Source organism: Lagenorhynchus albirostris, chromosome 4 (assembly GCF_949774975.1).
Source record: "Lagenorhynchus albirostris chromosome 4, mLagAlb1.1, whole genome shotgun sequence".
Taxonomy (NCBI): domain Eukaryota; kingdom Metazoa; phylum Chordata; class Mammalia; order Artiodactyla; family Delphinidae; genus Lagenorhynchus; species Lagenorhynchus albirostris.
Window position 1 is genome coordinate 144798206 of NC_083098.1, and position 13647 is coordinate 144811852.

The following is a 13647-nucleotide window of genomic DNA, read 5'->3' on the forward strand; positions in this document are numbered from 1 at the left end:
AGCTGGCTCAGCTTCCGCAGGGCGGTCGTTCTCAGTGGAAAGAGCATCAGTCAGCGTGCTTCTGTGACCCCACTGCCGTCGGACCAGGGGCAAGTTCACGACCTCTGCATGCACGGGGGCTCCCAGACTGCTGGCCTCCATTTGCGGCCACCATCTCCCCTCCCAGCTCAACCCACAGGCGGCCGCTTCATGGGGGCCTCCCTGGGATGACACCTCAACCCCGAGAGGCCTCGACCACTGCCCGCCCAGCCATCTTCCACTCCACATGCACTTCTGCACAGCACCCCAGGGGGGTTACTGTGTCACCAGAAGTCTATCACACCTGTGAGGAGCTGGGAGTCCACCCTGCCCCCCCCTCGGGAGGCCCCCTGCCCCAAGTCTACCCGCGCTGCACTCCACAACCGACTCTTCCTGCCCACCCGCACGGCTCTGAGCTCACGGCGCCCTTCCAGCACAAGCCACCCCCCGGGACGTGATATCGGCTGAAGAAATGCATTTTTGCGCGTGTGGCCCAACTTAGGCACTAACGGGCGGCATCTAAACGCTGCTGTCTTTTGGCATCCTCAGTAACCCAGAACCGTGGACAGGAGAGATGCTCGATGAGAGAGGGAACAAAGAGAGAGAGAGAGGTAAACAGCGGGTACACATAAGAGCCATTACGGGACGGACGTGTGACGCGCCCTGTGGTCCGCAAGGGGAAGTACAGCCCATTCTTATTTTTCCTAAAGGCTAAATATCCGTCTTTCAGCCTCTAAAGCGTTTCTCCTTAAAGGGGTCGCACGGTTCTCGTAAACGCGGTTGCCTAGGAAACACCGCGCACGTGTGGTCTAACTTCTCCAGGGAGGTGTTCCCTGAGGCGCCTCCGCGTAAGTCACATCCCCGCCAGACTCTCCCGCTGCCCCTCTCGTATCCCCGCCGTGTTCGTGATCAGAGTCAGTCACCACACGTTTGTCTCCGTGACCCCCTGCCTCAGGCCGCCCTTCGGGCGCTAGGCTGGATGCAGTGGGATCGCAGGAGTCACGTGGTCGTCGCGTCCCCTGCCCCGTGGACGCAGCCCCACCGCCAGCAGCCCAGAGAACACTTACTGGACGAAGACCCACGAGGGGAAGGGTCAGCCGGCCCGACTGCACTTGAGGCGGAAGCTTGAGAAGTGGAGCAGCCCCAGAAAGGTGAGTCGTGTGACGTCAGGCCAAGGGAAGGGGCTGCCAGGGACCCTGTAAACGCTCTTACACACCCGCCTCCGCTGGCCAACCGCCCATGCGTATGTTTCCCTTTAAAGACGCTTAAAAGGAATTTGGGGGCTTCCCTGGCGGTCCGGTGGTGAAGACTGTGCTCCCAAGGCAGGGGGCCCGGCTTCGATCCCTGGTCCGGGAACTAGATCCCGCGTGCATGCCGCGACCAAGAGTTCCCTTGCCGCAACTAAGGAGCCCTTGAGCCGCAACTAAGGAGCCCGCCTGCCGCAACTAAGACCCGGTGCAACTAACTAACTAACTAACTAAATAAATAAATATACAACAAAAGATAAAGTTAAAAAAAGAAAACGGGATTTGGAAGAACCTCATGGGATCAAAGAGAGAATTTGTTTTTTGTTTTGAGAGAACTTCAGAGATCATCTCAAACGCCTGCAAGGCCTTCATTAATAAGCAGTGAAATGCAATCCATTCTCCAAAATTTAACTGATCACAAGCCCAACGTCAAAGAGCCCAATCAGTAAGACTTAGAAGAACATGACGCAGAGGTGTCCCCGGAGAGGGTCTCCGCGTGCTCGGGGAGAGGGTGCAGACCTGGCAACCCCACGCACCCCCGTCTTACCACAAGTAGGCACATCTTCCTCCGCTGAGGAGGTCTGTTCATCCGTCGATGGCTTTTTCTTTCCCAAACCGATGATCTTGGTGATCTTTTTCCCGGTGACTTTAGACACAGTTCCCTTGGCCTCTGATTTGGAACTTTTTTTCCTCTTAACTGTGAAGAAAGGTGACGACAAAAAAGCATGTTTCAACGAGAGACTTTAACTGAAAAGAAACATCAAAATAAAGCGTGACTCACGGCCGATTTTCTTTCCCCAAATTTCTACTTACTGAGCACCTGCCGTGCCTCAGCTACTCGTCTAGATACAAGAGGACAAAGCAGAAAACAGGCACTCCCAGGAAGCTTGTGTTCCACAGCAGGCTGAGAACACACGCACACACGCACACACATGTACACATGTGCTCGCGCGCACGCACGCGCGCACACACACACACACACACACACACACCCCTGAAGGAGGTCGGATGATGGAAAGGCCTTTGTAGACCTAAACTAGGGTTACGTGGTACAGTGACCGGGCCGTCAGGAAGCAGAGGAACTAAGTATCAGTACAAGGCAGCATCTGTGCAGAAACCCGAGGGAAGAGCCGTCCGGGCAAGAAGAGCATCAGCTAACACAGAGCCTGTGATGCTGGAAGGAGCCGGACACGTCTGGAAACACAAGACAGGCTCGGGCAGCTGCAACCTGGCCTGCACAGGGAGGGGTCCGGCAGGTGAGGGGGCAGGGGGACTCAGCGAGCCTCCACCAGCCCCTCACTGACCTGTCAGACTCACGTGGGATTCCGCCCCATCCAGAGCTGTTAGACCAGCAGCCTGCATTCCAGCCCCGTTTGGCCTGCAGTGCACAAAATTCATGAATGTTCTGCATGAAGATGCATGACTTCTGGCCCCCCTTGGAAAACGGGAAGGCCTGGCAACTCTGAACCCACATTTTGGTAAGCGACAGCGGGCAGGGACAGAGCCTGAGAAGCCGCAGCCGTGCGCAAGGACCTGCGTGCCCAGCTGACGCAGTCCACGGACCCCAGCCGGCTGAGCGCCAGCGGCCAGCTGCTATCCTGCGCCTGGCCTGTGGCGGCAATCTGCTCTCTCCAGCTCCTGCGGGCTTCGCCTACGACCTCCGACGGAATCACGGGGGTGGGGAGCGGGTGCAGAACCGGAGTGGGTGCTAAGGACGGTCCAGGACTGAGGGACAAGACCCTTCCCGCCAGAGCACTTCTGCCACCTGGGGCCAAGGGCCTCGCTCAGAGGGCCCCGGAGGGACCCACAGCATCAAGGCCGGGCGCCTCCACCTGAGCCCCGAGACCCCCAACGGCCCCTGCTGCTGGGGCCAAGGGCCTCGCTCAGAGGGCCCCGGAGGGACCCACAGCATCAAGGCCGGGCGCCTCCACCTGAGCCCCGAGACCCCCAACGGCCCCTGCTGCTGGGGCCAAGGGCCTCGCTCAGAGGGCCCCGGAGGGACCCACAGCATCAAGGCCGGGCGCCTCCACCTGAGCCCCGAGACCCCCAACGGCCCCTGCTGCTGGGGCCAAGGGCCTCGCTCAGAGGGCCCCGGAGGGACCCACAGCATCAAGGCCGGGCGCCTCCACCTGAGCCCCGAGACCCCCAACGGCCCCTGCTGCTGGGGCCAAGGGCCTCGCTCAGAGGGCCCCGGAGGGACCCACAGCATCAAGGCCGGGCGCCTCCACCTGAGCCCCGAGACCCCCAACGGCCCCTGCTGCTGGGGCCAAGGGCCTCGCTCAGAGGGCCCCGGAGGGACCCACAGCATCAAGGCCGGGCGCCTCCACCTGAGCCCCGAGACCCCCAACGGCCCCTGCTGCTGGGGCCAAGGGCCTCGCTCAGAGGGCCCCGGAGGGACCCACAGCATCAAGGCCGGGCGCCTCCACCTGAGCCCCGAGACCCCCAACGGCCCCTGCTCGGTCCTCTCCAGGACGACCCCTCACGCCTCTGTAGCTCAGAGGGTGGCACGGACCTTTCGGAAAATGTAACGAAAGTCAAGGATTCCTTCCCCACCCCCTCCCTGTGGACACAGAACATGCACGAACATCACACAGGATAACTTCAGAGGAAGAGGATTCAGGGATGTGAGATTATAAACTATGGGCCTCATTCCTAAACCTACCCTCTAAAAGCGTACGCCCTCCCCCCTCCTTTCTACCACATCGGCTGCTCTCAGTGGGGGGCGGGGAAGCCGTCGCCTTCTCTAGTTCCACTCTGCCAGCCGCCCCGCGCCCACGGAACGAGGCCAGCACGCATCCACCCTCGCCCGGGTCTGCCTCATCTGGGCTCTGCAGGTCCTCTTCCCCCCACCCCACCCCACGGACTCAGCGAGGTCCTGTGAGTCCAGTCACTGTGCTTGAACACTTATTTCCTCTCCAGAAAGAAACGACAGTTAACAATGTCTGAGGCAGGAGGTGCTACATTATAATTTTAAAAAGAAGCCGCACTAAACTTCAGGGTAATCAGCACTCCGGACTGAATGTTTGCATCTCCCCAGAATTCACATGCTGAAGCCCTAACCCCATAGTGTGGCTGTATTTGGAGATGGGGTCCCTAAGGAAGCACTGAAGGTTAAATGAGGTCTTAAGGGTGGGGCCCTGATCCGACAGGATTGGTGTACTCGTGGGGAAAGGCCACATGAGGACACAGTGAGGGGTGGCCATCTGCAAGCCAGGAAGGGAGCCCTCACCAGCACCCAACACTGACGGCACCTTGATCTTGGGCTTCTGGCCTCCAGAACTGTGAGAAATAAACTTCTGTTGTGTAAGCCACCCAGTCTGGGGTATCTTGTTATGGAAGCCTGAGCTGACAAGTACAAGCACTTCTATGTTATTTTAAACAAATCAGGTCATATTAGAAACACAGGCCTGTCACTGCCACCTGCTCCTGACACTCTCCCACCACACGCAACCCCTTGTAAAATAAAGCACCAAGAAACTACTTTGATCTCTTGGTCTGAAGGCACATCTCCTCCCCAGCTGCCATCAGACATGGAGTCCGAGGTTGGAATACCTGTATCATTGACTTCAGTTCAACCAAACCCACAGTGAAAGCAGCAGTGGATGACCTTTCTTAGCTGTTTCTACAGAGCCTGAAGTTGATCTTTGACCAGAACCCCACTCAAGCTAATAAGCTTTAAGAAAAGATCCTCTCAACGAGGACACTCAGTGCCCGGAAGGGACCTTCTGTGAAGCTCAGCAGCACAAATCAGTCCTTCCCTGCATCTCAAAGTGACAAGTGAGAAAGCCAGTTGTTAGATTTACTTCCAGTTTTACTAGGATTTGCTCCTGTTGGGAAAGGACTTGCTGGGCTCTGGCTACAAAGAAAGGACATAATGAAGACTTTTAATTCCTTGAATGTCCACTGCTTTTTTGCAAAAGCAAAAGTGAGGCTGTCCTTGGAAGAAAAAGCCAAAGGATGTAGGAACGTGAGAACGAAATCACAAGAATATGTTGATGCCATTCAATAAACAAAAGTCAAAATTTAGCACATATAATAGAATTATGAAGGAAAACCTAAAAACTCAGAACTCTCAACTCACTGAAGTGTACAGCAGAAAGGCTGCAGAGTTTAAATGGCATCACTGTCAACGTGGCGCGCTGGAGTGGAGGCGGTGTTGACAGGCACTGAAGCAAAGCTAATTCACAGCGTTTAAAGCCGTAAATGTCATAAACCCAGAGGGTTCCCTCTAATCCTACATAAGTGGGAGTCTAGGTGTTTTGGTATTTAGGCAGGTGGGAGGAATATCATCAAACTACTGATATGCTAAGTCTACCAACAGACCCGTTAGCCTGTGATTAAATGGTACACGTGCTCAATGCTAGTTGGGGACAGCTGTCACTTCCACACAGCTCAGCCCTAGGGACTCATTGCTCTCTGCTCATGTCAGCTGCAGTATCCGTAGCAGCTCTACTAAATTCACCCCAAATCGCACCATACTGGCTCATTATGTGCCAGGGCCTGACACCTTGATAGAAGAACAGAGTCACTGCCTGCGGCTTTGGTCACAGAATCTGGATCGTGTCCATGTATAGTTGACAGTCTAACATACAGGAGAAACTGCAGGAGTTGGGGATTTCTTCCATGCAGCCAGCAGAGAAATCTGTCTGAGTCACGACTTGGCTGGGATCAAGGGAGCTTTACTAGAACCTCTCAACTGCAAACTAATCAAGACAGCGCAGCAAGGATAAAAGCTAAGGGAGATGGTCAGAATGTATTTAAGCTGTTAGCTTCCTTCAGTGACTATTCACTGGGCGTCTACTATAGGCAAAGCACCATTGCCAGGCAAGAAGTGTCTGAACCAAGGTCACCTTCACAAAGCATAGAAGGCTGCTCTTGTTAAAAGGAAACAGAAGAATATCAGACATATTCACTTACCTGTATATCTAGACACATATATACATCATTCTGTAGAACCTAATTTCATGCAGGGACACTGGGAGAGGAAATCACAAACAAGAAAAGAGACCAGCCAGAGCAATGCCCGCTGAGCCTCGGTGTCTGAGCGGGAACCCTCAGATTGTATGTTCTGTTTCAGGGCAAAACTTAAAGATAGCTTTCCTGGCTTTGATTACACATAATGTGCCCTGTGAAGGCACAGATGATACCTTCCACTGAATAACTTCCGATGGAAAGAACTAAAATTACACTCAAGATGCAACCGAGTTGGAAATCACATGGGCCAAGGCAGAGATCACGACCCTCTGGCGTGAACCTTGAAATATCACAATAGCCCAGATGATTTAGGCTGCAAGGTTCTTCGCGGCCGGGATTGCTATTCGATTTAAGGCCAGGAGACCTCTGTGTGTCTCTGAGCCAGAAGACGCCTGCACCACCCCGGCGACTGAGTGCAACTGAACTGCACAGGCAGAACTACTCACCTGGGAAGCACAGAGGCTCCTGGCCTTGCACAGGGAAAACTTCCTCACCACCCATTAACCCCACCCCTCCTCTGGGCCCACACACTGCATGGGAAACTAGAAGTCAAGCCACAGACTGGGACAAGATGTGTGCAAAAGACATCTGATAGAGCAGGGGTCCCCAACCCCCAGGCCGCGGGCCAGCACCGGTCCGCAGCCTGTTGGGAACCAGGCTGCAGAGGAGAAGGTGAGTGGCGGGCAACGAGCGAAGCTTCATCTGTATTTACAGCTTCTCCCCATCGCTCGCGTTACCACCTGGATCATCCCCCGCCCCAGCCCCGGCCGTGGAAAAACTGTTTTCCGTGAAACTGGTCCCTGGTGCCAAAAAGGCTGGGGACTGCTGTGACAGAGGACTTGCATTCAGAATAGATAAAGAATTCTCAGAAATCAGCATGAACAAAAAAATCCAGTGAGAATATGCAAAGATAAAAAACGGCTGGCAAAAAAGCACACTAAAAAATGTTCGACATTGTTAGTCGTAGGGAAATGTGTTTTAAAGTCACAATTACATAGCACTACACACCTATTAAGATGGCTAAAATAAAAAGAACAAAACAAAACAAAGATGACAATGAAAGGCTGGTGAGAAGGCACACGAATGCCTGTGACCACAGAGTCCCACTCTGCAGTATCAGCTGAGAGAAATAAAAACGTGTTCACACAAAAGCCTGTTTGTGGATGTCTACGACGGCTTTACTTGTAAACCACTCAAACCTGGAAGCAGCCCAGCTGTTCTTCAGTCGGGGCGTGGATAAACTAACTGGTCCATCCACACTGGAATCCTCTCAGCCTAGAAAAGGGGCAGACTACTGACCCACCACGTGGACGCACCCCAAATGCAATACACTGAGTGACAGAAGCCAGACCCAGGAGGTCGCACCCTGTATGATTCCACTTACAGGACAGAAAACAGGCCAGTGGTTGCCAGGGAACATTTTGGGGTGATAGAAATGTTCTACATCTCGATTGTGATGAAGGTTACATGCATGTGTTTGTCAAAGAACCGTACACCAAAAAGGGTGAATTTGACTCTATGTAATTTATAGCTTTATAAAGCTGACTTAAAAAAAAAACAAGAATTCAGGGCTTCCCTGGTGGCGCAGTGGTTGAGAGTCCGCCTGCCGATGCAGGGGACACAGGTTCGTGCCCTGGTCTGGGAGGATCCCACATGCCGCGGAGCGGCTGGGCCCGTGAGCCATGGCCGCTGAGCCTGCGCGTCGGGAGCCTGTGCTCCACAACGGGAGAGGCCACAACAGTGAGAGGCCCGCGTACCGCAAAAAAAAAATTATAGAGACAGAAAGTAGAATGGCAGTTGCCAGGAGCGGGGGGAGGGGAGAATGGGGAGCTAGTGTTTCGTGGGGACAGAGCTGCAGTTTATAAGATGAGAAAAGTTCTAGAGACCCATGGTGGGGACAGTTGTACAACACTATGAAGATACTTAATGCCGCTGAACTGGGCTTAAAAATTGTTAAGACAGTAAATTTCATGTTATCTGTATTTTACCACAATTAAAAAAGAATTTTTTTTAATGAAGGTGAAATAAAGATATTTTCAGACAATCTTTTTTTTTTATTTTGCAGTACGTGGGCCTCTCACTGCTGTGGCCTCTCGCGTTGCGGAGCACAGGCTCCGGACGCGCAGGCTCAGCGGCCATGGCTCACGGGCCCAGCCGCTCCGCGGCATGTGGGATCCTCCCGGACCGGGGCACGAACCCGTGTCCCCTGCATCTGCAGGCGGACTCTCAACCACTGCGCCACCAGGGAAGCCCCAGACAATCTTTTTTAAAAAGATCAGCAATCTGTGAGTCCGGCCTCCTCATTTTAAGGATGGGGAAACTGAGGCTCACCAAAGAGGAAAAACTTGCTCACAATCTCGCGCTCCAGCAAAGGCAGCGTTGGGATGGGCACGGGGGTTCCCGGTCTCATCATCCAAAGCTCTTTTCCCTGAAAATCACGTCTCCCAGCAAGATGCTGGCGGCCCCCCAGGGCAAATGTGTCTCAGTGATAAATCAGGTGAGGAAGTAACCTGCTGTAAGTCATAAATTAAAATATACGCAGGGCCCATATCAAAACAGTAGGGAGAAAACCTAGGCCAACGTTTGGTAGGACTGAAAGACATGGAGGAGGAGTATCAACCAAAGGGGTTTCTCTGGATTTCTGCAAGTGTAACACAGGATGATGACATCTGCATAACTGAACTACCGAGGACATTTTCCATACAGAGTCTACAGACCTGGCCGCAGTGCTTTTGTTTTGGGTTGTTTTTTTTTTTATATCTATTTTTGGCACGAACAGAACTCACCTTGTTCTTTCCCGTTACACACAGCAATTCCATTTTCTGTAACACCCTCCCCATCTGAGCTTGGTCTCTCTGAAGACAGTTTCTGTGAGGATCAAAAGATTAAGTTATTCTTACAATGGCCACACTGACCAAGTGTTGCATCATGGATCAATCAAAAGTCATCTCAGAAGCGAAAGAAAACGTGGGCTACGTTCCTAATAATCTGGAGACAGGGCCCAACTATAACACGGGCTACCTGGGTGGTTTGCTACAATGGCTTTAAAAGCAGCGAAAGAACAAAGAAAAAAGTCGCTGAGGTTATACTAACACACGCTGTAGTACCAAGCTTGTTTCAATCAAATCACTTTTTCTTGCAAATAATTTTGAAAAAAATATTGGGTTGGCCAAAAAATTTGTTCGGGTTTTTCCGTAACATCTTACGGAAAAACCCAAACTAACTTTTCTGGCCAACCAAATATTAGGAGTACATAAAATATTCCCCCTCACCAAGCCACGTTATCCTTCCAGAAATAAATCCGACACCATTCATTTAATTTCCTCCCAGCATTCACCAATAACTGGGCGAGTGTCAAGTATCTGCTCACAGCAATACAGTCAGAAATACAGAGAGAGAGATGAGTTACCATCAAAGCCCTCAAAGGGCACAGGGATACCCGTAACTATTTTAATCCTAATATATGGATTTGAGGAGCCTAATTAGGATTCCAGGTTAGTTCCAGGAGAAGAAACATAGTTCTGAGCAGAACCTCTTCCATTCCAACCAGAGACCCTGTGGAGTCACAGTGAAGGAAGTGGTCTAGAACACCCCTCCTCAGAACCTCAAATTACACCCCAGGGCCACAGAGATTGGCCCGCCGGGAGACAATCAAAATATCTGGATGATACCAGAACACAGGGACACATGCGCTCACCTCGTGATAAGAGGTCCAGGCAGTGCTGGGCCAAGATGGCAGGCAGGTGCCAGTAACCCCCAGTGGTACCGGCAAGAGACAAAGTAAAAGAATTATGGATTTAGCGGGACCCTAGTGTGTGCCACATTCCAGTGATAGAAGGACTAAAAGCCCAGCTCTCAGGCCAGGAAGCACCCCTGGGATCTGGGTCAACAGGTCCGGCCAGGCACTAACAATGCCACCTTAGAAACCAAGACAGTAAAAGAGAACTGCCAACTCCCGCGTGAGTGGGTGAGAGAAGAGCCCCGACGTGTTGCTGATGAGAAACAGAGTAGGATCAAACTTGCGGAAAGTAACTTGCTTAGTCCCATGAATCAAAATCTTTAAAAATTCTATCCTTTGGTCTAGTAAGCCAGCTTCTAGGAATCTCTTCTCAGGTAATAGTCAGAGAAGCAGCAAATATTTACACAAAAGTGTCAGGTTATTTTACACGACTCAGAAAAGAAAAAAGAGAGCCTAGTGGGGGGGTATATAAATAATAGAGTTCTATGAATTTGATATTATTCAGGTGATGAAAATGCAAACATGCTCGTTGCATGTTATGTGTTTTCAAAAACCTGGAAAACTGCTAATAGTATAAAGGTTAACTGAAAAGAAAAAAGGAAAAAGCAGCATAAGAAATTTTATGCATCAGATTATCCAAACTGTAAAAGAAACACACGAATAGAAGAAAACTGGTTTAAAAACATGCAGAGCTTTGAGAGGAGCTCTAGACTCCTAAGTGACTTTATCCATCCTATTTCTGGTTCTTTACTTTCTAAATTTTCTGCAGTGAGCAGGCATTAGTTTTGTAATCAGGAAAAAAAGAGAAATAGGCCTGCTATGTCACAATATCAGGGTGAGGGTTGTGAGGTTAACTTTATAAGTCAACTTGGAGGGCGTTTGTGGATGAAACTAACATTTGAACTGGTGAACTTTGGGGCTTCCCTGGTGGTGCAGTGGTTAAGAATCCGCCTGCCAATGCAGGGGACATAGGTTCAAGCCCTGGTCCAGGAAGATCTCACAGGCCGTGGAGCAACTAAGCCCGTGCACCCCAACTACTGAGTCTGCGCTCTAGAGCCCGCGAGCCACAACTACTGAGCCCACGTGCCACAACTACTGAAGCCCGCGTGCCTACAGCCCGTGCTCCACAACAAGAGAAGCCACTGCAATGAGAAGCCCGTGCACCGTAACAAAGAGTAGCCCCGGCTCGCCACAACTAGAGAAAGCCCGCGCGCCTCAACGAAGACCCAACAGAGCCAAAACTAAATAAATAGATAAATGAATAAAATAAATTTTAAAAAATAAAATAAATAAATTGGTGGACTTTGAGTAAGCAGATTGCCCTCCACAGTGTAGGTGGGTCTCACCCAAGCAGTTGAAGGTCTGAATTAAAAAAATAAAAAACGGTCCTCCCAAGCAAGGGGTGGTGGGGGGCAGTCCTCCCATCACCTGCGTCATCAGCTCTCCTAGGTCTCCAGCCTAAGGCCCCACGATACAGATTTTGGACTCACCTGTCTCCATAACCTCGTGAGCCAATTCCTCACAATAAATCTCTCAGTATGTATATAATTGTATATGTAGAATTTTATCTTTATTGAAATTTTATGTATATTTTATAATATACATACATACACACCCCACTGGTTCTGTTTCTCTGAAGAACCCTGAGTAAAACAAGAATAGACAAAGAAGGATGTGTTCACCGGCAGGGCAGGGGCCAAACAGGGAGCGCTCAGGAAGTTCCTGAGACAGAGGCTACCGACAGAACACGGTGGGGCACAAAGCCAGGGATCTCCATGGAAACGAGATCTCTGCACATACAGGCAACAGAGCTCCATCAGGGACAGACAGCAGGAGTGGCGGGTTCACGCGCTCTGGCAGGAGGGCTAGCCCTACCCACCTGCTGCGTGCTCACGGCGCCCAAGTACAGAGCAGAGAAGGACAGGAAGTGTTACCCGTCTGTTGGGAATAAACCTCTGGGAAGGTGCACTGACGAAGCACCTGCTGTATTCCAGAAGAACACAGAGCTGCCTGTGGATCTCACGCTGCTGTGTAACAGCAGGTGACCTTGATCACCTTAAATCCTGTGCCACGTTTACAGCCATTCCTGCATCTACAGCTGGGAAGCATAAAACTAACCATGCAGTCTGTAAAACAGCCAGTGTGAGCTTCGTACAGAGCAGGCAGAGAGGAAGCAGGGCTGCATTATCTTTCTCCTTTTTTCAACCAAAAGTGCTGACATATCAGAGGTGTTATGAAAACTTCGAGGAAGGTCCAAGTTAACTGTAAGGTTAATTCCTAGAAAGAAACACGCCCCTTACCTTCTCCAGTTCTGCCTTGTGCACCGGGGAGCTGGAGGGGGGAGGACATTCCGAGTCTGCTGGCCCGCTGCAGCCGCTGTAGATCTCTCTGACCACCTGTGGTGAGTGCACAAGGGCAGAGATGGTTACACAAGGGTCCAAGCAGAGGCAGGAGGTGCGGTAGGAAAGTTCTGAGGGGTCAGAGGCATCTGGATTTAAGCTCCAGGATGCCAGGCACTCGTTTGTTCATTCTTTCACTCATCATTCACCAAATGTCTATCCCATCCTGGTACTGACAGAGGTTCTGGGATACAGAAGGGAACGGTGTACGTGAGAGTCCTGCCCTCATGGGGCTTCCGCTCCAGTAAAAGTTAGATACCACGATAAACAATGAATATCACCAAAAAATGGAGGTAAGACAGCACTACAAAGAATAGAAGAGAGTCTTTAACAAAAAGGGGTGGCTGATTTAGATCAAGAGAGGCCTTCCTGGGATGACATGTAAGCTGAAAGCTGAGCTCAATGACCAGAAGGATGCAGCCACGTGAAGAACCGGCGGAAAGGGTTGTAGGCAGAGGGGACAAGGTGCAAGGCCCTGTGGTGGATGTGAAGAGTTTACGGAAGACCCAGAGTACCAGGGGCCAGGAGATGGGCTGGGAGAGGCCAGCGGCAGCCAGGGGATCACTGTCAACAGGCTGGTGCTCATGGCCATGGATGGAATGAGCCAACGGGGGGAGGGTGAGACAAAGCAGGACGGAGACCCAGGAGGAGACCTCGAGCCAGTCAGTACATGGGGTGGGGCCAAAGGAGAGAAGCAGCTGGAAGAGTCTGAGCTGCGATGGACAGGGAAGCCAGAAGCAAACCAGAAGAGCTCACCTCCAAGAAGAGGGAGCAGGAGGGAGGGAGGCGGTGGGCATGGCCGGAGGGGACACCTAGGGAGGAGCTGAGCAGAGGAAGGACTCTGCAGAGACGGGGCGGGCTGGGCTCTAGAGAAGCAGGGGAGGGCGCAGGAAGGCCGGTGCGGGCGGGCGGCAGTAGGAGTCTGAGAAGGCGCCTGACTGCTCTGTGAGGCAGGCACAGCAGTACTGGCTGAGAGGCGTCACCCCTCTCACTAGCAAGGAAGGCGCATCAACATGACGTGCCTTGTATTTACGGCTGAGTGAAGAGAGAACGTGACCCTGCATGCAAGATGCCTCAGCCAGCACCTGCACGTGTACACTGTCACCAGCACCATCATCACTGCCAGTACCTGCACGGTTTACGCTGAGAGCTCAGAAAGGGATCCTGGCCCAGACCCGCAGGTGTCAGGACCATCTTGCGGCACTACTGGCAATCACGGCCACCCCTGCGGCCACCCGCTGTCCCTCCCGTCCTTCCTGAGCTCCTGCAA

At 52.0% G+C, this 13647-nt stretch overlaps 1 protein-coding gene across 1 annotated transcript in view; it reads right to left on the reverse strand.

Moving 5' to 3' along the window:
- Positions 1–13647, reverse strand: part of AFAP1 (actin filament associated protein 1) — a 149162-nt gene that overhangs the window by 38608 nt on the left and 96907 nt on the right. Inside the window, exons 7-9 of the mRNA XM_060148769.1 lie at positions 12279–12374; positions 9026–9107; positions 1813–1962 (exon numbers count right to left, since the gene is read on the reverse strand). Coding sequence (XP_060004752.1) covers positions 1813–1962; positions 9026–9107; positions 12279–12374 — 328 coding nt within the window. The remainder of the gene's footprint in view (positions 1–1812; positions 1963–9025; positions 9108–12278; positions 12375–13647) is intronic.